This window comes from Stegastes partitus, unplaced genomic scaffold (genome assembly GCF_000690725.1).
Source record: "Stegastes partitus isolate 25-593 unplaced genomic scaffold, Stegastes_partitus-1.0.2 Scaffold841, whole genome shotgun sequence".
NCBI lineage: Eukaryota > Metazoa > Chordata > Actinopteri > Pomacentridae > Stegastes > Stegastes partitus.
The window spans coordinates 209,153-234,649 of NW_007578572.1; the positions used below are offsets into that span (position 1 = coordinate 209,153).

At 38.6% G+C, this 25,497-nt stretch overlaps 2 protein-coding genes across 2 annotated transcripts in view; one reads left to right on the forward strand and one right to left on the reverse strand.

The window, feature by feature from the left end:
- Positions 1 to 3,506: 3,506 nt before the first annotated feature.
- On the reverse strand, positions 3,507 to 18,069 carry cfap69 (cilia and flagella associated protein 69). The gene is made up of 23 exons (XM_008292892.1): positions 17,989 to 18,069; positions 16,034 to 16,093; positions 15,887 to 15,952; positions 15,233 to 15,342; positions 15,079 to 15,155; positions 14,236 to 14,334; positions 12,527 to 12,679; positions 12,130 to 12,307; positions 11,888 to 12,011; positions 11,737 to 11,785; positions 11,519 to 11,640; positions 11,210 to 11,441; positions 10,006 to 10,170; positions 9,810 to 9,925; positions 9,110 to 9,228; positions 8,050 to 8,131; positions 7,778 to 7,970; positions 7,396 to 7,533; positions 6,635 to 6,711; positions 5,189 to 5,386; positions 4,741 to 4,827; positions 4,560 to 4,646; positions 3,507 to 4,208 (listed from the first exon to the last, which is right to left on the reverse strand). Exons 1-23 carry the CDS (start codon positions 18,067 to 18,069, stop codon positions 4,044 to 4,046), a joined length of 2,778 nt encoding a protein of 925 aa, XP_008291114.1. The 3' UTR covers positions 3,507 to 4,043.
- A 412-nt stretch (positions 18,070 to 18,481) lies between these two features.
- Positions 18,482 to 25,497, forward strand: part of kdm1b (lysine demethylase 1B) — a 21,720-nt gene continuing 14,704 nt past the window's right edge. Inside the window, exons 1-12 of the mRNA XM_008292891.1 lie at positions 18,482 to 18,657; positions 18,910 to 19,052; positions 19,823 to 19,944; positions 20,028 to 20,117; positions 20,312 to 20,423; positions 20,509 to 20,622; positions 20,709 to 20,747; positions 21,518 to 21,704; positions 21,790 to 21,974; positions 22,866 to 23,036; positions 24,142 to 24,216; positions 24,318 to 24,452. Coding sequence (XP_008291113.1) covers positions 18,642 to 18,657; positions 18,910 to 19,052; positions 19,823 to 19,944; positions 20,028 to 20,117; positions 20,312 to 20,423; positions 20,509 to 20,622; positions 20,709 to 20,747; positions 21,518 to 21,704; positions 21,790 to 21,974; positions 22,866 to 23,036; positions 24,142 to 24,216; positions 24,318 to 24,452 — 1,389 coding nt within the window. The 5' untranslated portion in view covers positions 18,482 to 18,641. The remainder of the gene's footprint in view (positions 18,658 to 18,909; positions 19,053 to 19,822; positions 19,945 to 20,027; positions 20,118 to 20,311; positions 20,424 to 20,508; positions 20,623 to 20,708; positions 20,748 to 21,517; positions 21,705 to 21,789; positions 21,975 to 22,865; positions 23,037 to 24,141; positions 24,217 to 24,317; positions 24,453 to 25,497) is intronic.

Here is a 25,497-nt window from a genome sequence, read left to right on the forward strand (position 1 = left end):
AAGATGCAGTGTTTCATCACATCTGGCCTTCCTGCAGCTTCTGTCACTAAGTGTAGCAGTGATTCTGAGCAGGTTACATAATAAAACCCTCCTGACATGAACCCAGTCAGCGCTCTGTGAAATATTCATGAACCTGCCGTCTGCTGCTGTCCTCAATCTGAAGTATCTCTATTAAAAATGTACAGAGATGTTGCCTGTTTCTCTTGATAACAACAAGTCACAATGAAGGTTTCTTTATGAGCACGTTTTCTCTGATATATTTTAATAAAACCTGGATCTAATGACGCCGTCAGAGAGTACAACTCACTTGGAGGAGACGGAAGTACCCCGGCGTCAGTCTTCCCAGTCTGATGATCATTTCTGCTGCCGGAGCTTCTAGGATGAGTCGACAAACTTCCTGCAGGACAGAAAAACGACAGTTTACACTTCACCGTGTAGAAAATATGTTTTTATTTCCATTCGTCATGTTGTGACAAAGTTGTGAATAACTGAGCTCCTTCGTACGTCCACATAATGATGCAAACTGCACTTTATTACTTGTTTTTGTGATAATGTGAGATTTTTAAGCCACATTTTAATTAAATACATCCGAGGAAAAGCTACAAATATGCAAGAATTCAAATATTTGCTATTCATCCTCCTCAAAGCAGCTACTTTTAACCTTCTCTTGAGCTTTTTTTCATTATAAACCACCTAAAATTTAATTCATATACAATTAAACACCTAAAAGATTTTGACATATTAACATTATTCCACCTGCTTTCACAAACAAACATCAATTATGTCGTTTCTAACATGATTCTGGGACAAATTTGGCAAGAAAAGAGTCTCATTCTTACCAACATGAAGTTTTATAATAACATTTAACTACATTTAAAGGTTAAAATAAAATAAAAGTCCTCATGTTTAGTATTTTTAGGCATCCTAATATGTAAGAAATACAATAATGGGACAACACAGCAAGAAAAAAACCCTCATTCTTACCAGGTGAAGTCTTTAATTTATATTTAACTGCATTTTAAAGTTAAAGGAGAACAAACACTTAACTTCAGGTCTCCTAGTTTAGTACTTCTAAGCAGCATACAGACTAAACATGTAATAAATGGTTTAAAGCACTCTCTACTGGAGTTATAAGCAGATATTTATAATATTTATTGATGTATTTGGTTGTATTTAAAGGATGATAAAGTGGGACAAAACAGAGTTATAATAATATAAAACACGCCTTTGTAGAAGAAGTTAGAACTTTAACACTGCATCTTAAGAAACACAATAAATGTACTTGTGTCTGTTTATAACTACATCATATAGAATTATAAACCAGTAATTAAGTGTTTCCTGAAGGTAAACATCTCCAGTCATTATAAGCAACCTAAAATGTCATTTAAAACACAATTCAACACCTGAACCTTGTCGGCAATTTAAGAGTATTCCATCTGAAACACACATCAGTTATGTAGTTTCTAACAAAGTTCTAAGGAAACCTTCGCAGAGAAAAAGGTTTTATAATAATATTTAACTATATTTAAAGGTTAAAATAAAATAAAATCCCCCTTATTCTGTAATTCTAAGCAGCATACAGTCTAAATATGTAATAAATGGTTTGTAACACACAGATGTATGATGCTAATTGATGTATTTGGAAAATAATTGACAAAGTGGAGGAGAAATTATAACTTTGTCAAGCACAGTTCATTAATAAACACTTTAAATGTCCTCATATCTGTTTAAAACTACATTACAGACTGTTCTAAACGATTTATTTAGCGTTACCTGAAGATAAGCATCACCAGTTTATAATAAGCGGTCTAAAATTTAATTTAAAATGCACTAAAACACAGCAAAAGTAGGATGAGTTACAATTTTATCAAATACTGCACATTAATAAACATTTCAATGTCAAATGTTTCAATTTAAAACTACATTATAGAGCGCTATAAACCATTTATTAAGTGTTTCCTGAAGGTAAGACTTTCTACAATATCACCAGTGTATAATAAGCTGCCTAAACAAAAGCAAGATAAGGTATAATTTTACCAAACGCTGTACATTATTGAACAGTTAGATGTCCTCGTATCTGTTTAAAACTACATTACAGACTGTTATAAACTATTTCCTGAGGGTAAAACATCACCAGATAAAACTTCCTCACAGTTTGCAGGTTCCTGGTTGTCCAACGTCCAGCCGGGACCCAAGCACAGCTTCATGGACGCCTGCAGCTCCAGCGGACGCTCCGGCAGCATGTGAAGCCTCTGAACAAACAGCAGCACTGAGGAGGCTCCTGTGTGTCTCTTTTGTACGGACTGAACGTCAACGGTGCGACATCACACACACACAAAGCTGCATGAAAAGCCTGTCAGGGACGATCAGCAGTGAAACGCAGGAGAAGAGGCTCTGCTGCATGTTGCACGCTTCAAGGAACATGTGTGTTAACGCGCTGCAGTGACTTATGTAACCCAAAAAAACGCCAAAGAGAAAACAGTTTTTAGGCCTAAACTGACCTTCTAGGGCCAAAACAAACTGCCCGATGCGGCCTTTAATGAGAGCGCTAACCTTCACTGGACACACTTTGACAGCAGAGTTTTGTGTTTTAAGGTTACATAAGGCCTCTGTTTCCATGATGCACCATCGATTGTTCAGGGTTTCACAGTTCACGCTGCTCCAGAGGTTACATAAAGGCAGCACAATGGAGGAAAGAGTCATGAAACATGGAGGTTTAGTCAGTTTAGGTGCCGAAGGAAGTCGGACTCACCTCATTTACAGGAGCTCGTTATGAACACAAAGCATGAAGCAAAGACTCTGAGTCTGGAGTCACTGGAAACATGTTTTACTGTCAGAAACATTCTCTGTGTTTTAACGCTTCAGTCTTATATTTCTTGCAGACTTCACTTTTATTCTAATGCCCAAGAAACCTGTAAACAAACCAACCATAGAGAGCACTTTGCGTAACTTTTAAAGGCTTTTCACTGGTCTCCTGTTCATTTATCTGAAATGTTGGTTAGATGTGAGTCCTTCTAGATCCCTGAGATCCTCTAAATCTGTTTTATTATTTAATGTTCCCCACAATAGAACCAAGAGAACATTAGATCCAGGAGATATTTTATAAACAAAAGCCTAAAAATGTTATTTTTTAACTATGCATTTATGTAGTTTTATGTAATTTACCAGTATGACACCTCCTATTTCTTACTTTGATTACGTAGTTTTATATTAGTGTTATGTTTTATTACTTTTATTTTTTATTTTGCACTCTTGTTTTTTCATGTAAAGCCCATAGAGTTGCACTTTACAAATAAAGTTATTATTATTTAATGATTTCCAATGTGAGTGCAGCAACAGTTTGTTAATTCCCTCATCAGTTTTATTTCATTAGCTCAACACCCTGAATTCATTTTTTATTAGGTTATATCTTATATTTTTCTTTATTTTACTGTGTTTGTATCGAGATTTGTTGTTTTACGTTTTATGTTTAAACACTTTGCTTCGACTCCTGTTGTCGTAAATGTGGTTTATAAATAAATGTGACTTTGAATTCTGTGTGAAAAATGCTTTTCTTTAATATGCACGAACTTTAACACGTTACGTCTCTGAAACAAGACACATTTGACCACAAAGACAAACTGGTTTACTACAACTGTGTCATGCTGTGGAGACAAACGCTGCATCTGTTTACATCTTCATGTTGTTGGGATTCGTCTCCTCTTTTGGGTGAAGATTTGGTTTAAACTTAAAGATGTACGTTAAGACAAGTAGTGGTTTGGTTTGGTCTCCAGTGAATGAATGTGCTTGATGTGATAGAAACTGTGTGTGTCTGTAAGTTTTTGTTGGAGGACGAGACAACACTGTGCTGATTGTGCACATCGAGTGACCTCACGTCTGCAAATTCACTCGATGTCTACGGACACGAGACGAGAGCTGCAGACTAGAAAAATAAACCCGTCACTGTGCTTTTAGGTTTCGCCTGTTGTGGATGATCAGTGCATTAAACATATAAATACAGGAACAGTGATAACATAAAGGGCTTGTGTTCAGCGCGTCCTTCATCAGTCTCTGACAGACGCCGTGCTGAAGTACTCCGGGTCTCGAGTCGTCGAGTCGGTTTTGTTCTGACCTGCAGACCTTATTGAAGTCCTGCCGAGTGTCACCTTCACTCCTGCGGGTCCCTGGGCGTCGGTTCGCTCCAGCGCCACGATGTGACCGACGAAATGCTGAAAACGCACAAACAGAATACAAGAAGTCAGCGGTGAGGAGGTTCCTGTCGTCCTGTAACGCTGTTTGTCACAACAATGTAGTCAGCTGCAATGAGTAACAACCTGTTCTTTTACTAATATAAGAGTGAATCCTGTTCTTACACTGTGCAACTTTATTTTTATTATTTTTTATTTTTGTAATGATTTTGTGCTTGTTCGTTGTGTCCTGTGAATCTGAGGAGCTGCTGAACTGCCTTTTGTTGTGACAAAGAAGATCTATCTATTTGCTGACCAGACTGCAGGTTTTCATCTAATGTGGCTGAATTGTGATGCATAAATAAATGAATTCAGTTGTGTTTAGTTGTGAACCTCTGCAGGATGAGCAGCAGCGTCGTCGTCGTCCTCTGGTTTGGGTTTGGATGATTCAATGTCCTTCTGCCTCTGTGCTTTTACTTCCTGCATACAAACACATGACAAACTGGGTTAAAAACAAAGATATGCAGGTTGAACCTTTGTAGGATTTGTGGATTTTAATGTAAACGTATAAAACCTTCAGGATCTCGTAGTTTGAAGTCTTGGCGACGTAATTGTCCCGAGACTTGGCTAAAAGCTCCCGCTGCTTCCAGTGAGACTTTATCTGGATAAAAACACACAAAAACCTAGTCAGAGCTCATTTTATGGAAACATAAATGCTGCTGAGAAGATGGCACAGAAAAATACTCTCAGTCCTGATGTACAGAAATAAATTTTTACTAGAAAAGTATCAGAAACTTCACTTGTTTTGATGAACAGCGAGTAGAAAATCTGCAGCTATTTGAATTTTCAACAACAAAATGCTTTGAGAGACTCAAAAATTGATGTAGTTTGTGCATTCTTTTACATTTCTTACAGTAATTTTAATAAAGAATTTGGTGTATGTGGTTTGTTTGCTGTCAGAGAATAACCTCTTCACTGATTCTGACCTCGTTGCTGTTTTTCTGCTCTTTCACTCTCGGTACCTCTGTATACATGAGCTGCTCCTCGCTGACGTCCTCCTGCCGCTGACGCTCCACGATGCTGCTTTGTTCGGTCGCGATCCTCCTCGCCGTGTCTTCTGTAATCCTGCAGATGGCGTTCAGAGCCTCCTGGTCGGGAGTGATGGGCCTCACGCCCTCCAAACTCAGCTCCCTGCTGATCTCATCCCAAACCTCCCCGACCTGCAGCACCGAGACGGACGAGAACCAGCGTTCATTCTGTTCCTGCATCATCTCAAGTCACTCTGTAATGAAACAACACTTTAAAGGATAATTTCTGTTTTTTTTGCTCTTCAGAAAGCCCGTCCTGTAATACTGTCAGTGTTGAAGTATTCTGAAGGTTAACTGAGGTTAATCTGAGCCAAACAAACCAGGAGAGTGAATCCCTGAAGTATTAGATTTCCCCTTTGAGTGCATCTGTTGAGCTACAGAGGAAGCATCGTGACATAAACAGAAATGTTGCACTAGAAAGACTTTAGAAGATGTCCACCTGATTTGACTAATATCTGCAGCTGAAGAACTGGGCTTTTACATATTTTTCACATTTTATTGGAAGTACATCAGGAAGTCATTTTAATAGGGAACAACAGGTAAACACAGGTGTTACTAATCACCATAATTAAGACTCTGCACCGAAACACAACAGAGTTCTGATGAATATGATCAGTAACACCTGTGTTTACCTGGCTTCTCTTGTCTAAATTGTAGTTCTGTGAATCAAGCAGCAACCTCCAGACCTGAAAAATGAAGGAAACATGGAAGGAAAACAAAACAACCCGCAGTTCCTTGAATGTCCACCTGAGGCTGGATCCAAACGTGAGTCAATCCCCACAGACCTCCATGTTAAAAGGACCAGATTTACAGAAGAAATAAACAAGTTTACAGCCTGGTACCAGGAACAGTTTTGGTCTCTATTGCTAATGTCCCTGTTTGTGACACTGGCGTTGCCCATTATTGTGGTTGTTGTCTCTCTGTGGGTCATATTGCACAAGCTGTCCAATAAAGTAAAGTTAAATGAATCATTTCAAATGTTTGTTTTCAGTCTGGCCCAAAGGAAACACAGAAATTAGCCTCCTGCATCTGACATTTTATTGCATCAGCGATCTCCATCCAGGGACACTTAGCAGCTGATCTAATCACCCGACATATTTATTGTGCACACCGGTTTGTTTACTAGTGTGTGATGCCAGGATGAAACAAAACAGAATTATCCTTTACAAGTAAAGCACATGGAGAAGTGTAATATGATTACAGCTTTTAAACTATTGCGATGGTGATCCTGATAAAGTTTGGTTCCGTTAAATATTCAGAGGGATAGCAGTTTGCCTTGTATTACACATCTACCACAGTGTCACACTGGCAGAATATCATCAACTTGTATTTTAAAAACTTCACATCCAGCCCTGAAATTGTCTTTTCTGTCATTTTCACCTTCAAGTCCAGATACCGCCTGACGATGCTCAGAGTCACGTAGTCTTTGGTCGACAATCCAGGAAGCTCCTGAAACCCTGAGAGTAGAAAATTATGATTTATTCCCAAATCTGCTTCAAACAGCCTTTTATTCAATCAGTTAATCGATGAATCAGACTTTATTGCACTTTTCATACAAAAAATGTATAAATACATGGTAAAACAAATAAACAAAATTATTATTATTATTATTATTATTAATAATAATAATAATAATAATAATAATAACAAAGATATGAAGAAGAAGAAAAAGAAAGAAAGAAAGAAAGAAAGAAAGAAAGAAAGAAAGAAAAAAGCAGTTTAATAAAGCAGGTCTTGAGTTTGCTTTTAATTCCAGTAAGCATAGTTTTACCTGAGAGTGATGTGAATGCTTTGATTAAACAATCATCCTAAGATATGAGTAAATGTCATCTCTGGTCACACCATTACAAGCTGTCAGGATATCAGCTATTTCCCAAATTCACATAATCATGATAGGAATTACTGGATTTTTATAGTCTCACAAATGTGGTAGTAATTGTCATAAATAGGCCAAAATGAGGTCAAAGTTATAAATAACATACCAGATTTTTAAACATATTTATAATTATTTAATCATACTGTATCAGCTGCAGGGGCTGAAAACGGCTTTCAGGAGAAGCTACAAAGAAGTTTTGGTAATCAGAAGGACGCTAAAAGACTCTTTTAAATGAAGCGTTCCATTTGTTGAGTGGCTGTCGTACCAAGTTTGCAGAAGATGGAGTAAATCTTTGCGCGCAGGTTCTCTGAAATCTCCAGAACTGCTGCACTGGACATGTGAGTGTGAAGCGACGGGTGGATGTCGTGCTGCTGGGAGTGGCGGAGGACAGGCTGCTGCGGATCTGAATGATGAAACAAACAAAACACAGAGATGTGAGATTAGAAAATATGCTGTGCAAAATATAAGCAGCTTCAAAACGTTTGAATTTACAGAACAAGCTGAAACATGTCATTATATAACGGCTGCTCGTACTGTAAGTTGCTCTGGTTAGATATGTCTGCCAATAACTGTAAAGGAAAATGTACATCGAAGCAGTGAAATCTCCTCCTTTGCTCGCTGGTCTGAGCTTGAAGCTGCAGACAGACCTGTGATCCCTCCGTGCTGGTCCCTCTTCAGGCCCAGATCCTCCTCCTCGTCCCTCCACAGCTGCAGCAGCAGTCTGGCCGCCGTCTGGCCGCCGCCATCCCTCCAGTCCAGGATGTGAGACACCGTGTTGGGGTTGTCGCACAGCTCCAGCAGCGTGGCCAGGACGATGCCGTGGACGCATCTGGGGCTCGACTGAGGAAGAAACAGCTTCATTTAGGCGCCAAAGGACACGCGACACCTTCCACAGTAACGGGAGGAAACAGCTTCTTACAGCAAGTAGGTCGAGCAGAAGAAACACTCCGTCTTGAGCCAGAAAGTAATCTTCTGTGGTGTAGCAGCCAATGATGCAGGACCTGGAGGGAAAAAGAGCAAACTGAGGGAAACCTCCTCAGCTGTGGAGAATCAGGGACCTTTTCTGTCTGATGCTTCTTAAGTGCAAAAATGTCTTATGAAAACAATGATGGCCTTAACTGAGGTCCAAAAGCTCCCTGAGATCAAACTATGTGAGTAAAAATGTAAATCGTAGTGCATTTCTTATCTTTACTTGTTCATCTGATAGAGGTATACTGTACATTCCTCAAGATTTCTCACGATTACCATCAAATGTGAGAAAATTATCAACATTTTTAACCCTTGTACTACAAAACAGGCTGTATCGGTCAATAAAACTCAACCTGCTGCTATTTTTTTTACAAGGCTGTTAATTTACTGAAGAACTTTTCTGCTGCTACACTGTTAAAAATAATTCTGGATAATAACGGTGAAAATCTGGCATCAATGGTGTCGGATGAAACACATTTAAAAACAGTGGAATACTGCACAAAATGTAAGAATAAATAAAGTATAAATGTATTTTTAGTTGACTTAGATACAGTAACTTGTGTGTAATTTTTTTTATTAATTATAATATTATGGTCACACTTTGTAAAAGAACAAATTATTATTTGTAAAAATGCTAATTGTTGAGCCAGACATTAAGTGCAATTTTTAATTTTTACAGTGAATGATTGATGTTTTTACTGGATATTATCTGTAATTTAATTTTTTTTAAAAATAGGGAAAAACTTTTTATACAAGCATTCAAAAATTGTTTACTATTTTTCAATCCCTAATATACATATTTTTTTTCTTTTACATGACGGCAGATATCTGTAAATTTTTAATTTTTTTTTCTGATATCGACATCAGTGTGCCTCAGGTTAGATTTATAGGGTCAGACATAAAACTGATCTGAATGTGACAAGCATAAATGATCGTAATATTCATAATAATGTATAAAATTAACCAGAGGAGCCTCCCAGTTAATCTGTCGGAGGTTTAGGTGAACTGACCTCACGCAGTCGACTGTGGAGAGGACGAGCTTGTTGTGTCCTAAACCGCTGTAGAATTTATCGCAGCCTTTTTTCAGGAAGTTAATCGTCATCTCAACTCCCTCTGAACCAAACAGTTCCTGGAACACAACATGAAAGAAATAAAAAACACATTTACTAAACAAAACATTAAATTATTAACAATCTTAAAGCCATTTATTTAGGTTTTTTTTTTTCTCTCTTTTCTACGCAGGTATATGAAGACACTGTAATATAATTGTATACAGCTTCTGGTCTGTATGGAGTAGTGAGAGCGCCAAATTACAAAAATAAATCAATAAAAGAACAATAAAATAAAAGTGGAAATAAAAAGAAGAATAAATAAAATAAAAAATAAATAACGTGGCAATATAAAGCAATGTTAATCAAAAATGAATCCATGAAAGAAAAGGCTAATAAAAGTAGAAATATAAAGACAAATAAATATATTCATAAAAATAGGAATGATTTATTTTTTTAATTTTTCTATTTATAAAAAAAAGATGCTATAAAGATGCTACATTCAAATGGAATAATCAACTGAGACAACCAGCTATCATGGTCATCCCCATTATGTAAAAGAAGCTACAAAGAAATTAGAAATTAAACATATTCTTAGTTCTCTCATAAGTAAGTCTGTAGTTCAGCGATGCTTTCATCAGGTTTGTGATCTCAGCTTCACCTTTCTGTGCATGTCGGTCTCACACAGCGCTGAGATGATCAGCTGAAGATCTGACTTCATCTCCAGAGCGACAGCATCCTCCTCGTCTGGACTCGCATCCATCTGGATCAGAATCCCTGAGAAAACCGCCACAGTTTGGAATATATCAGCTGTGTTTATTGACAGGAAATGCTTTGCGTGAGTCCACTTTTGTTACCCAGAAGCTGGCCGATGGTTCCTTGGTCGCAGAGGTCCTGGTTCACAGATTCTTCTTCCAGAGACGTCACCGATCGCAGTACTCTGATGCAACGTCGCATCTGAGCCCTTTTGCTGCCTCGACCTCCAGTGCCGTGGAAGCTGTGACCCTGACTGAAGTAAGAATCTGAAGTAAAAAGGGAAAAATAACAAATATATTTACTGACTGTAAACAGCTCGGGCTTTTTACAGTTTTCCACCTAAACATTATAGAACATGACATGATGAGGTTTAAATTAAGTGTTCTTGACAGGGCTGAAAGTCACAGATGGAAAATAAACATCATTAGTTTGAATGTCAGACGTTATCATAGAAGAAAACATTTAAATCGGTCTGAGGGTCAGTTAATGTTGGAGCACCGACAGCTTTGAGAGCTTCAGTGTTAAGTTCAGTTCAATCATCAGTGTTTATGAAAAACATGAGAGCAGCTCAAGTGTTAAAGTGTCAGTTTACATCAAATAAAGTCAAGTCACTGTTATTTATTAAGCTCATTTCAAACAACAAACATTGGCCTAATCTGCTTCCCAGACCGGCATTAGAAATTTATCAAGCAAGTTTAAGTTTTAAGGTTAATTAAATGACAACAATAACGGAGAGAGACCATAGAGTGACTCAGGGTTTGGCTTGAGTAAAGATTATAAATTGTAGAAAATATCGAGGCAGAGTCTGTGTCATCACCCATTGGTTTCCATTGTGAAAACTCCAGTTTAAACTCTGGCTCCCACCATGTTGGAGTTTTTAAACCAGATGTGATGAGTGAGGAATGGATCCTGTCAATCACAAAGTAGCCCTTCCCTCAGCATACCCTGTTTTATCTTTTACGACATTAAATAGGAATAAAATCTACAAAAGTAACATCACGTTGTATTGCCAGCTCAGTCTTTAAACTAATGATTGAGACCATAAACTCATTCGGAAAGTGTTAAGTGAGGTGACAGATTTAGCAACAAGTAGGTTCATTTTCTCATAAACGTCTATTTAATCTGACTTCCAGTAGAGTCGCCACCTGCTGGCTGTTGGAAATAATGCAGGATTTAAACACTTCACATTGGTTTCAGCTTTCAGAACCAGAGGTTTCTACCATCTTTTACAGTCTGTGGATAAAACACATGAATGTTTCTGTTTGACTTTTTGATAAACAACACAGTGTTTTCCCGTTTCCTGACCTGGTCCGACACACCAGTCCAGCAGCAGCAGCAGACAGGCGTTTCCCTGACAGGACATGTAGTCGTCCAGCATGAGCGGCGCGATGGTGGCCAGCGTGGCTAGCGCCTGCAGCTGCAGCTCCTCCTGCTGGACGGCCGACCAGCGACGTGAACCTGACCGACGCTCAGACGAAGCAGCAGGAGGCTTTATGAGAATCAGCAGAGCCAACATGACTCGCTCTTCTTTATACAGCTACGAGAAGAAAATCCACAATTAACACTCACGCTGTTTAAATATTAACAAATGCACAGAGAGAGAGTGTCGCCAACCTGCAGGGCTGCTGAGTCCTTTGACATCAAAACCAGCAGATTCAACAGCAGCTTCTTCATTTTCAAGTCTTCGTTGCTGTAGCTGAGCTTCAGGTTGTGGATCAAAGGGATGTGGGTTTTCACTGGAACACAAACGAAGCAGTTTTGCTGTCAGGAAAGGTGCACATGAAAAATGGAATTGCAAAAATGGAAATTGATTTTTAAAAAAGTTGCCTCACGTTCCGCAAAAGTGGCGAAAAGCACAAGCTGTTTGGCAAATAAACTCTCCTGAAAGCCAGAAACATGATGTCAGACAACCTGTACCAAACACTGGGCTGCTATCTGGCTCAAAACATCAGTTTATTAGTTATTTATCTGTTCTTTACTCACAATGAGCAGAGAGTTTGGACTTTCAGCGATAAAAGATGTGATCACCAGCAGATCGTTTCTTAGTTGGAGGTCAAAATGTTGAGAAGTGTTCAGCAGCTGGTGACAAAATGCTTCTTTCAGAGATCTAAGACGCAAATGAAGAGAAGTATGACATCAAGCACAAATGTACTCAAATCTGGATGGTTCATGTGCTATGATCTCAGAAATGCTGATTCTGTTCTCATCAGCCACATTTCTCGTACACGACACACTCCATGCTGCAGAGCTGAGCGGTGACCTCCTCCATGTTGCATCTCTCCAGCAGGTTCCAGAGGATTTCAGACGAACGGAAAAGAACCTGACCGGACGGCTCTGGTTCGTTCATGTGGAGGCAAATCGTCTCCGCCCCTCTGGCGTTCAGTATTGAAGCACAGTTCATATCTGAAAGCGAAATGCAATCATGTAGATGTGATTGATAATAAAGCAACCCGCTGACCTGCTGACATTGACACAAGGACACTTAAAAATCATGTTTGTCTGATTGCTGTTTGGTGATTTGTGCTCTTGAGAGCTCTAATGAAGGAGGTCGTCTGCTGGATTGACATGTGTGACAGATGTGCTGCCTCCCTCTCTGAGCCCACAGTGGAATCAGCGACCTACCGGAGGTGCTGGAGAGGATCTGGAGAGTCTGCAGCAGCTGCAGCCTGATGTCCGGCTGGTTCTCCACAGCCGCCATGGAGAGCAGCAGCGCCTGAGGCAGGTCGCTGTGCTGCAGCAGCTGCAGCCGGTAGCCTGGAGAGGTCGGCTGGAGCCCTGCAGCCACACGGCACAAACATTAACAAACACAACAATAAACTGGTAGGTGTTAACAAAAAGAAGACGACAGAAGATAGAAACACACTGTAAAATTTACATTTTTAATTGTAGTTTTTTGAGCAATTTGCTGTTAGTTTACAAATTTCCCTGTTTTGTTAAATTACAGGTAATAACTCATAAAATCACAGAAACTGGATCAGTTTACATGTTAGGCTTTTAAAAAAAATTCTTTGCAAACATTTGATCATAAAATTACACTTTTTTTTTACTGTATTTAAATCAGCAAGATCTTTCTTTTATTTAAAGGAAAATGTATGTATATTAAAGGTTGAAAAATGATAAATAATTTTTCAACTGTTTTTTTCCAGTAAATTTTAGAAATTTTCCGTTACAATAAATTATAAATAGTATCTGGTCAAATCACAGAAAAAAAAAAATTTACAAGCTGACAGTAAAAAGACAAAACAAAACAAAAAAACCCCCAAAAAGGTCAAAACTGTAAATAATTTCCACATCACAAATCAGTTTTTTAGAAACAGTAATTATTTTGACAACATGGAACCATAAAGTTTTACTATATTTAAATCAACTAAAAATACCATTATTTTAGGTGTTTACCATTATTTTCAGTTTTTACATTTTTTGAATGTTACACTAGTCCATAATTTTTCTTGCACATTTGTTGCCAGACTTTTGTTGTTGTTGTTTTTACTGTTTTTTTTTTCCTCCAGTGTACTAACAGAAAGATAGAATTAACAAAAATAAGATATTTATAACTTTAAAGAATAGCTTATAACTAGTAAAATCCTGGAAAGAAAGCATTAATTTACACATTAGCCCTAAAATAGCATATAAATGTATGACGTAAAAAACATCCACATGCAAAATCTGTATTTTAATAAATGGTAGTTCATTCATTTACAATGCTTGATCAAAAAATGACACTTTTCCCCCCCATATTTAAAAATATCATTATTTACCAAATATTTGTCATTTTCTGAAAGAAAAATTATATATATAATTATTGTATATTACTATATATAAGGATTTAATAATAATCAAAATAAACTGTAATTCTAGAGACTTCCTTTGTTGTCAAGTTACAGGTAATTGCTAGTAGAAAAATTTAAAAAGTCAAAAAAAGTATTGCTGTTAACATGGAATTTGTAGTTTTTAAAAATTAAAGATAGCAAAGTAACTCCATAGCGATCGTGGTAAACCTTTAAAAAAATAATTTAATATTTTCTTGCTGGCATGATGACGTCTTAAAAGGCATTAAGTCCAAATCCCGGCTCTGATTAATAACTGTACAGCCTCACAGAGCAGCTGGCGTGGCTGCACATCTGCTATCCTGTACATGTGGGTTATATGTTGAATTTTAATACAGAAACAACAAAGAAAGCAAGAGAAAACACAGAAAAGATTAGAAAATAGGACAAAAGTACAAGCATGCCACCACAGAAGCCATGAGAGCGCCTCACTTAGTGACAGTCTAGAAAATCGGTAGTGAGAGGGGAAAGTCCGAGGCTTTGTCTTGACGGTTCGGTCCGTACCATCGAGCAGCTGTTTGGGAGCCACGCAGCTGTAGAAGGATTTCACACATTCGACTATGTGCTGCCTCACGTCAGCATCTGAAACCCTCATCAGACATCCTGCAGACAGAGTCACAGCCTTCAGTCGCTCATCAATAAAACTACTGTCTGAGGAACAAGAATATTACTGTACTCTGCTGGTCTGCAGCTGGAAATACCTCCAATAAATGCACTGTTTACTAATGTGAAATCCAAATGTTACAGTGCCCTGCTGCTTGAGGAAATCACTCAGAATTACAGACACTATATACTTTTTAGCTGTTTTTAAAGTTTTCCATCTTCAGAAAAATCCATTGGTTTTGATCACAAACAAGATTCATGTGGTTTAAATTATTATCAAAATATTTTCCAATTGTCTGTCAATTAACAAATTGTTTAATCAACTAAACATTTTAGCTGCACCCATATAAACTGTTGGGTCACAAAATGTATTACCAAAAATAACATTTTATTAGTTCTGCATATTTAATGGTACTATAAAGAAACCTGTAGTTAAAACTGCCCAAAAAATGAAATAAAAAGTACATTTCCCACCGAAATGTAGTATAGTGGAAGTACAAAGTGCCATGAAAAGAAAAAAACTCAAGTACAAGTACCGTAAAATTGGACATAAGTGCAGTAAAGTTATATTCTACAACAGCCAATATCATAATATATTCAAAGAATTGAAATCTGTGGCTATTAGAGGGTAAAAACCAGCTTTTAAAACGATCAGCTGCACCTATTTGTTCATGTGATGGCTAATAAAGCAGCTGTGAGAGTGTCCCGGTAATAACTGAGCTGTTTAATAAGTGAGCTGAGTACCGATGTGAGAGAGGAAGTCGATGACATCCTTAGCGTAGTTCAGCTCATCAGACGTTTTCTCCTTCAGGAAGGGAAGCCTGAGACAAAACAGAGCAACACTCTGATGATCCAACAAGCTGTTCACCTGTGAGAGTGAAATATCTGAGCTTCTGACCTGCAGACGTTCAGAGCTTCACACAGAACGGCTCCATATTCAGGATGATCATTTGCCTTCTCAGCGCAGATATTCAGGATTTTGGCGACGCCTTGCAGCTCCTTTAATCGCTTCGAATAGTTGAGGAAGGTTTTTTTTTTAAGTGATTTTTTTGGCCTTTGTGCCTTTATTGTGCAGTGGGAGAGAGACAGGAAAGTGGGGGGAGAAGAATGGGGGGAGGACGTGTGGGAAAGGGCCATGAGCGGGATTCAAACTCATAACCTCCACATCGGGACTGTAGCCCTGTACATGGGACGCCAGCTCAACCAGGTGAGCTATAGCGACCTAGCTGAAGAAGTTCTAACATTTTGCAGAAGTGTTTGCTCACTCAGAGGTAAACCCCTGACAGGGAGGTGAGGAGTCATCGTGATAACTGTGTGGCTATTTCTGAACAAGGAAAACGCTGACAGACACTCCGATGTGGAGCTAAATTAGAGCCTGGGGAACAGTGTTTGGCTTCGTGTTCAGGTTGCATGAGAGCAGGTCTATTTCCATCACTGCAACAGGGAGCATAATGAGGGAAAACCTGACAATCTGCTGCGGAGTGCAACAGCTGACAGAGAATCACGTGGAAATGACTCAAGGACAGAACATGACATACAGAAGAAAGGATACAAAGCCGATTTGGTTTCTCTTCAGCAGTTTCTTCAAGACAAACAGGTGTCTCTCCTTTAGGTTAGCCTGCAGGAAAAACACAATGGTTACATCACATATAGCATAAATAAAAATAGAAGAGATTAGTGATATTTAAGTTTAACCTACTGTCAGAGGATCTTCAAGAAGACGAATCACTTTACTGAGTTCAAGACTTTTAGCACTGACCTGTGGAGAAAATACAGTTTAGGTCAAAGTTTACACTGTCAAAGAACAACTATTATTGCATTTTCTTATCAATTAGCTGTTAATCCTCTAAAGAAAATACAGAACATTCTGCATGCAATATTGATTTCCACATCTCCCAAGTCCTTCTGTGAGTTATTAGCCTCTAACTGCTCTTAATGATTAAAAAAAAAAAGAAAAAAGGTTGAGGTCAACTACTTTCTGGAAAAAGATTGTTTTATAATATTTAGTTGAGTTAAATGTGTTTTCAGGCTCCTCGTCCACTACAGGAGTTAGATGCAGAATATAAACCATTCAAATGTCATTCAGATCCAACATTATCTAACACCTTTAGCAGTTTATGGGATCAAAACTTCCCACTCAGGTTAAATTTGGTGAATTCATGTAATATTTGAAATGATTCACTGAACTTTGTAAACAGAAAAACAACATTTTTACACACTAAATGAATGGATATGAAAAAAACATAACTGGCCTTAACAATATTATTAACAGTGTACAGGTATTCATGTGAAATACAGAGTTTATAATGAATAATCTGACAAATCAGCGTAGCTGAATTAACACCCTGCAGGCACCTTGTTCAAAAATACTCCTTGGGTTCCTGCTGATCCTCCTCCTTCCGACTCCCAGCGCACCATGAATGTTCCCTCTAACTACACATCTAATACAGAGCACACAGCTGACTGACATGGCAACTTAAATATGTGCTGCTGGAGCTCCTTGAACAAACCAACACTGAGGTATCACCGGGCAAAGATGCGACAAACAGAAGATGTAGGCCAACAAATAGATAAAAACTGGCAATAAAAATGTTTAAAAGCATCAAAATCACATGCTGACATGCGGCCCCTCCATGATATTAATGAGCACAGATCCATATTGAATTTTAGGGCTTACGTGTAATCAGTCAGTCAGATGTTGTCTGTACAGCACAACAATAAAAACAGAGCTTTACAGAACAAAAACAGAAACGTTTCTCCAAATCAGAACTGAAGTGCTTCTAAAATGAAAATGAAGTGTTCCTAGAAGTGTTTCTAAATTGAAAATTATGTGTTTCCAAAAGTGCTCCTAAATTAAACAAGTCCTCAGTGGCAACAGAAATATCATTCAACAGCCTCGGTAAACAATATTAACTGTATTCTGTTCAGCTGTAGAACATTTAATGGGTTTCTAGTTATAAGAACCTGTAAATCAGAGGCTATTCTGTCCATGCACTCTTTACTCTTCCAGTAATTAGAATATTAAATAAATAGCCTAAGAGAAAACTAATTGAGAAATGAAACTAACCATCCAAAATTACTGCAAAGGACTGAATGTCCAAAGTGACCGCCAACTTTTTCCACTTAGAAAGCATTTATTCATCAAAATAAAAGCGTTTCTACAAGGGTTTCTAAAATAAATTTAGCACTTCTGTTCATATACAAAGCCAATGCCAACATAATTTACCAGCATCAGTAAACAAATAAGAACTGTTTTATGTTCAGTTGATGGTTTCTTAAAGACCTGCAAATATGAAGTTTTTACATTCGTGCCCTCTTTATATTTACTCTCCCAGAGATCACGAATTTTAGCAACAAAATGAAAAAAGAAATACTGAATTTTAGTGGTGCACATTTGTAAATACATTTAGCCAAATTATTACAAAGCAACTGACCACTTCTGCCAGTTAAAACTCATTCTTTAGGTGTTTCTAAATTGAAATGATCACTGTTGTTCATATACAGTGAAAAAAAAATTACCAGCATTAAACAGCATGAGTCAACATTAATAACTGCTTTATGTTCAGTTGTTGTTGATGTATTGCCATAAGAACCTGTAAATCAGAGATTGCTGTATGTTTACACTCTCAGGGATAAAATGAAATAACGGTTTACCTCCTGGCTCTTCTGTGATCCTCTCAGTCCGATCACAGGAATCTCCGGCTTTCTTCTGTGCATAACTTTGCCTGAATCCATTTCTAATTCTTTATTATTATTATTTATCTATTGTACGTGGGTCAGATTCTTAATTCAGCCACAAAAATAAAGATGAACATCACCGGTTCACTGTTTTGTTTTTGGGTTTTTTTGCATCACGACATACTTTGCTTCAGCTAAACACAGTTTCAAACACTAAAAACAGACTCTTTAAAGATTAACTGGGGTATTTGTTTGCCAAAAACACAGAGATAACACTAACTGGAGCTTAACCTGAACCCGACCTGTTATTTTCGTTCTTCAATCTCCGGTAAAAATCACAAATAATTCTCCAACGTCTCCCTCCGCTCCGTTTATGTAGCCCGAGTCTGGCAGCGTACTGCTGTTGCTATGGTTACAGTGTAGTACGGCGAGCCACGGAGCTCAAAAATGATCCAATAACGAATCGCGTTTTTCCTCTTTAAATCAGGAAGCTGTGTTGTGGTGACAGCAGCGCGATGATTTCTCCTCCACAAAAACACCAGGAGGACGAATTGCAACGTTAGAACAAACCAAAACCGCCTGGGAAGCTCGCACAAACCTCCCGGGTCGGAGAAGCACCGCAGGCGGCCATGCTGTCGGACGCAGGTCGGTGTTAGCTCGCTGCTGCTACATGCTAAAGTGACAGGCTGACGTTGTTTGGTGTACGGAGCAGCTAACGTGAACATGTGTGGCTCCTTTGTTGTGTTTACAAACCTGTTCGCGGTGTGTGCAGTCCACCTGTGCTGAGCTGAGTCCCTCTGTCTTATAGAGCTTTGTCAGTAACTGCAGGGGCCTAATGTGGAGCAGGGCTGCTCTGAATTAGCTGCTATAGATGTCGTTGTTGTTGTTGTTGTTCAGATTACCCCGGGAATCCCTCTGGAGCCCGGAGAGCCAAGAAGAGGAGCTCCGGGGAGTCACCGGGGGACGGACAGACCCTCCGCTCCTCTGGACGGCAGATAAACGTCCGGGTGAAGCGCACCAACAACCCTCCACCTGGACAGGTGAGCTGCACCGTTTTCAGGACCACATTTCTGGGACCCTCGTATACTGCAAAGGACAGCTGGATTTTCTGGTCCACAGACATCAGCAAAAACATGAACTATACACAGTTTTGAGTGGGATGAACCTTTAAACACAGAACTTAGTTACAGAGTACCTTCTGGGTGGGAAAAACCTTTAAAACTAAATCTATCTGGACAGAAAGTAGTGTTTTAGTTGCAATAAACCTGTAATTCTAAATGTATGTGGACAGATAGTGTTTTATGTGTAATAAACCTTTATAACTAAATCTATCTGGACAGAAAGTAGTGTTTTAGTTGCAATACACCTGTAATTCTAAATGTATGTGGACAGATAGTAGTGTTTTATGTGTAGTAAACCTTTATAACTATATGTATCTGGACAAAAAGTCATAATTTAGGTGGAATAAACTTTTAAAACTGTATGTATGTGGACAAAAAGTCATATTCTAAGTGGAAAAAACCTTTAAGCCATGATGTGTTTGCTAGAAAGTACAATGGGGGGGACTAAAAATCATGCTATGCTCTTAAGAGTCACATGCTCACGTTGTTTTTTTTCTATAATTTTCTGGCATTAAAAAAAAACAAAACTCATTGATTAACTGCAAAACTCATCACCAGATTAATTGAGAAGAGAAACAGTAGTTAGCTGCAGATCTGTTAGAAGCATCACAGACAAAGACGGTGTTTGTTGTGGGTTTGCCAGGTCAAGGTTTTTTTTTTTGGTGATGACACTCTTCTCTGGATTTCAGAGCAAAAGAAAAGCCACAGACACCGAGGAGGAAGATGACCAGTCGGAGAAGAAGTACAGAAAATGTGAGAAGGCTGGATGCTCGGCCATGTACCCCGTTTGTTTTGCAAGTGCATCTGAAAGGTGCAGAAACCGTCTCTGAAATCACTCGATTTTAGATTCAGAAATAGACTCTCATTAACAGCGGTTCTTCTGCGTCCTCTCAGGTGCGCTAAAAATGGATACACGTCGCGCTGGTATCACCTGTCCTGTGGAGAGCATTTCTGCAACGAGTGCTTCGATCACTACTACAGAAGGTAAAAGAAACGCTGACAGAAGAACCGAGAGCTTCACTGTGTTTAAATGTGTCTAGATTAGGTCATTTTTGTATTTTTGCAAAGTTCTGCTTAGAAAAGGAACATTTTATGACATCTCTAACAATCTAACAGCTTTCTTTTGTCAGATAATAACAGAATTACAATATGTGGCTTTACTTTTTCCTCCATGTCAGTCACAAAGATGGCTACGAGACCTTTGCTTCCTGGAAGAAGGTTTGGACGAGTAACGGCAAGAGTGAGCCCAGCCTTAAAGCTTTCATGGCAGATCAGCAGCTTCCGTTCTGGGTATGTGCAAGGAGTCGTCTTGTATAGATTTAATTATTTTCTGTTGTACAAATGCAGTAATTTTTTTTTGTTTTGATGTGTTCAGGTTCAGTGCACCAAACCGGACTGCAGGAAGTGGCGTCAGCTGACCAAAGAGATCCAGCTCACCGCTTCGCTCGCAGCTTCGTACCGCTGCGGGATGAAGTTCAACAACATCAAGGTTAGTGGGGGAAATAGAAAGTAGAAAAATCAGCCATACATGAAGCCATTTTCCTTTTTTTGTGAGTGAAATCTTGTTTTGTGCAGAGCGAGGGACCTGACCAGTGCTCTCAGCCAGAGGACCTGGTGAGTTATCAATCAGTGGATCAGTGCATTTCTGTTTTGTGCTATATTGAGATTTTAGATATGCAAATCATTTAGCACGCTGTAGATTTGTTTGGCATTATAGATTTTTTATTTTTTTTTTATTTTTGTGGAGCCTTTAGCAATAAAACCAGAGAAACAACATAGCAACTGATCATTTTAGCTACTTTTATTTACTGTTTGTTGTGAAGGCAAGTCTTATGTATTTACTCATTCATTCGTTGGTTCGTTCATTCATATATTTATGAAAAGATACAGGACTGATGTCTCAATTGTACCCAAAAAGTTTTATTTATTCTACAGCTTTACCTGGCTTATTTATATATTGAGATTAGGACCCTACAATATTATTTATGATGTACATTTACCTGAATAGCTTAAATATTAATGTTTTACAGGAAAGAGTTTTATAATGAACACGTCCAAATGTTTATTTCTATGCATGTGTTGTATGTATTTCGGAGACTGTTCCATACATTTGTATATATTTTTTCTGATTTTATTATACTCAGATTTTAGATATGTACGTCATTTTGCTTTTGTTATTATTATTATTATTATTATAGATTTTCTACATTTTTGCACACTGCACATCTTCTATACTGTATATTTTGCACATTACATATTACAAATATTTTTCTTACCTCATCCCATCCATCTATTTGTTTTTCCTACAATATTAAATCAGACAGTGTGCAAACAGTATCAGTTATTTCCAAAATGACTGAAAGAAACTGTGATGATTCCCTCAGAGAGTAGCCGAGGTCACCGACAGCTGGTGGCACTCGATGCTGATTTTACCGCCGCTGTTCAAAGAAAGCCCGGCCAGCCCTTTCCTCGCCGCCTACTACCCCGACTGTGTGGGGATGAGTCCGTCTGGTTCCTCCATGTCTCAGACCGAGCTGAGGGCGGATCACTGCAGAACTGTCCAGCCGCAAAGTGAGTCTGAGAGTGCAGGAGCCACGTGGAGGTTTCAGTACGAACCACCGTAATATGAGGTGATAATCATGTTTGTGTCCGTCAGTTCCAGGCCTGTGTCCGTACTTCCAGCCCTTCTACCAGCCTAATGAGTGCGGCAAGGCGCTGTGCGTGCGGCCAGATATGATGGAGCTGGATGAGCTTTACGAGTTTCCTGAGTTTTCTCGAGATCCCACCATGTATCTGGCTCTGCGTAACCTTATCCTGGCCTCCTGGCACAAAAACTGTAAGGTACACAGACTCTTTAACCTTTTCTGGCAGTTTCTGGGCATTTTTTTTGTTCCTGTCACACTTTTCCTCAGAGTTCTGCATCTCTATGCAAACAGCACAACCATGAAGAAGGAGAGAGAACTCAGAAATGATTTCTGCACTCTGCAACAAAGTTGTAACAAAGTTGGAATGTCATAAATCATAAAAAAGGAAAAAACAAAAGTTGAATTTCTTTGATTGTTTGTTTTGCAAAAAATTTTAAAAAGCTAGAATCAACATGTTTGATGTCCTACTTCGTGCTCACAGGTGTTGCTAATAATGGAAAAAGAAACAGTGACTCTTCATGCTATAGATATTTTACAACTTACATTTTAAAAAAGTTTCCTTACTTGTCTCCTTTCTGCTCTGTGTAAACACTGCCTGCGGTTCAGGCAAAAAGATTTTTTTGTTATGTGGCTGTTGGTCACAGCTGATTCATTCATGGCTTCTCAGTTGTGCCAAGGAACACAGAATTTTTTGTTTTTCACAGAATCTTCTTAGTACAAACAGGCTTTTTTTAAATGAAACATGTAGAACAAAGTGATTTCGATAAAATATCACAATTTTGTCATAGATTGGGTCAAGTTTTCCTGACAGAACTGCACATCGCAGATCACCTGAAACTTCAAAAGCTACAGATTTCTTTGTGTTTTTACAGTTTCTGACTCTGATAAATGGTGTCATTTGGGTGATTTTTCAGCAATAACATGCTTTGCAAAGCTGGTTTTAGGGTTCAGAGGGTTATTAACTAATATCTGGGTGTGTTCGTCTACTTCCAATATTGCACCTTCTCCTCCTGGACAAACAAATTCTCCAAAAACAGCAAAACATCAAAACAATTAGAATGTTTTTTCCCCTGTTTTTTTCAAAAAGGAGGTGCTGACTGCCCAGAAATGCGCTCTGCACATCATTGTTCGGGGGTTGGTTCGAGTTCGCTGCGTGCAGGAGATGGACCGAGTGCTACACTTCATGACCAGGAAGGGCCTCATCAACACGGGCGTGCTGGCAGTGAAACGGCCTCTGCTGCCTGAACGGTATCGCTCTGTGAGTGTCCGTCTGCAACTCGTCATCATGCAACACCTCAATACGTCTATTAAACTTTTTTTATTTATCATTCGTTTGGTTGTGAGAGACAGTAGTGGCTCAACAGTTGAGGGCTCGAGGTGACTGATCAGAAGGTTTGGGGTTCGCTGCCAAGTCTTTCCAGATCAGATTTTTCAAACACATTCTGCTCGACCATCTCTGATTTGCCTGAAACTTTTATAGCGTAAACTGTTGATATTTATAAAGATATCTGTGAAATAGTAGCTTCATATATAAATGTTTTGAGTTGTTTTTTTTGTTTTTTTTAAATTGATGGTCGACCAACTCCTCGTAGCAATTTTTATGCATTGAAATTTAAAGGTGTGTTTTAATGACAATATCTCAGGAACTATAAAAGATAAAAACACAAAATCTTCACTGTTATTTCCCATCATGACACTGATTTGGAATCTGCAATATTGAACAAGTACCTCAAATATTCTCTGATTATGGGTGAGTTGTATTTAAACTGGGATAGACAAAAAAAAAAAAGGAGACCAAATTTCCTGGTGCTGCGACACCTTTGTGACAAAACATGGTTATTCTTCTTCCCATTGCGGCTCATTTCTTCCATTCATTATCTCTGTAAGCAGCAAAGAATCCTGTTGGTGCTGTGTTGTGTTTTGAAAGATGGGGCTTCCTCTCGTTGCTCCCATTTACATAACGTTTAGATCTGGGCTACTTTATGCAAATTAGGGACACACAGCACAACTCACTGCCTCCGGAAACTCCTTCCAAAACACTTTAAACTAACTGCTGTTGACATAAAATGAAGACTGATTTAGCAGCTGCACGGCTTAACTTTCACCTCAAATATTTTCAAAAACACATTTTAATGAGCTGGTTTCATAAGAGAAAGTTTCCAACAGAGTTTGTAAATCCACAGCCCGCGACTGACAGCATTCCTCCCATCAGTTGCAGTCAGTGTTTGTGTGGACAAAGCAGGGTGTAGCCTGTGTTGTCTTTGTTGCCTCGGGGTGTGCACTTTATTGCCATTTGATGCTGGAAAGTGATGCAACCCCCCATGGACGTGTAGTAACTCCTACATTTTTATCACTTTATGCAGAAGAACGTTATCGTCATCGGTGCCGGGGCGTCGGGACTCGCTGCAGCACGACAGCTGCAGAACTTTGGCACTCAGGTAAAGATCCATAATTCCCCTCTATCCCTGCCTCGGGTTTCATCCTGCTTTCTCTCTTTCACAGCGTTGTGTTTGCTCTCCTCGTTCCTGTTGGTTTACAGGTGGCGGTGCTTGAGGCGAGGGACAGGATCGGCGGTCGGGTTTGGGATGACACTTCTCTGGGCGTCACTGTGGGTCGGGGAGCTCAAATCGTCAACGGCTGTGTGAATAATCCCATCGCCCTGATGTGTGAACAGGTGAGGATCCACCTGCTCAAACACCATCTCTGGGTGGTTTTGCACATTTTTCCTCACTTTAGGCTCATTTTTTTTTACTGCAATGAAAAGTCCTGCACCTCAATGGAAACAGAACAACCATGAAGAAGGAGAGAAGAACTCAGATATATCTTCTGTGCAGGTTGATGTAGTTATAATGCCATAAATTACAAAAGAAAATGTAAATTTTTTATTAGATTTTTTACCAAAAAAATAAATAAAAAATTAGAATCAGCATGTAAAACATTTTTACAAGTGTCCACAGGTGCTACCAACCCTGGAAATAAACTGTGACACAACATACCATAAATACCTACATTTTAATTAGTCTTTTTTGTTTCCATACATATCTCCTCTGCTCTGTGTAAACGCAGCCTTCAGTTCATTCAACTAGAATTTTTGTCACATGATTCTTGGTCACAGCTTAAAGTTTTACATTTTCACTTTAGAGCACAGAATTATTTATTTTATTTTATTTTATTTTTTTTACAGAATCTTGTTCATGCAAATTATGTGATTTCTGCACATTTTAAAATGAGAAATGTAGAACAAAGTGATTTTAATGAAATATAATTTTAAGATTTAGTCAAGTTTTACTGACAAAACCACAGAACCTCGAAGATCCAGTAAATCTTCATGTTTTTTCCAGTTACAACTTTGATAAATAGTATTACTTATGGGGATTTGTCATTTTTCATTACAAAAACAACATGCCTTCTAAAACCGCGGTGTTACAAATATTGGAAACAATGTTGGCTCCACATACTATAGATATCGGACTATTATTATTTTAAACTGGTTTTCATACTTTTCTCCTCTTTGTTTCTCTGTAAACACAGCCTGTAGTTTTACATTTACTTTTACATTTGCACCGAGGAGCGCAGAATTTTTTGTTTTTTACAGAATCTGGTTGTTTTTTTTGTTTGTTTTTTATGACAAATATTTGAATGAGACACTTAGAATAAAGCTTAGATTGCGTCGGTTTTCCCCACAGAAGCGTACATCACACACAACAAGTTCAAAGACC

Excerpts from the sequence above, each read along its gene's own strand:
- cfap69 (XM_008292892.1), bottom strand. The coding sequence starts at position 18,069 with ATGGATTCAGGCAAAGTTATGCACAGAAGAAAGCCGGAGATTCCTGTG. Across the intron at positions 12,308-12,526 it reads GATCCTCTCCAGCACCTCCG|ATATGAACTGTGCTTCAATA; the intron begins GTAGGTCGCTGA and ends TTTCGCTTTCAG. Across the intron at positions 10,171-11,209 it reads GGACTGGTGTGTCGGACCAG|ATTCTTACTTCAGTCAGGGT; the intron begins GTCAGGAAACGG and ends TTTTTACTTCAG.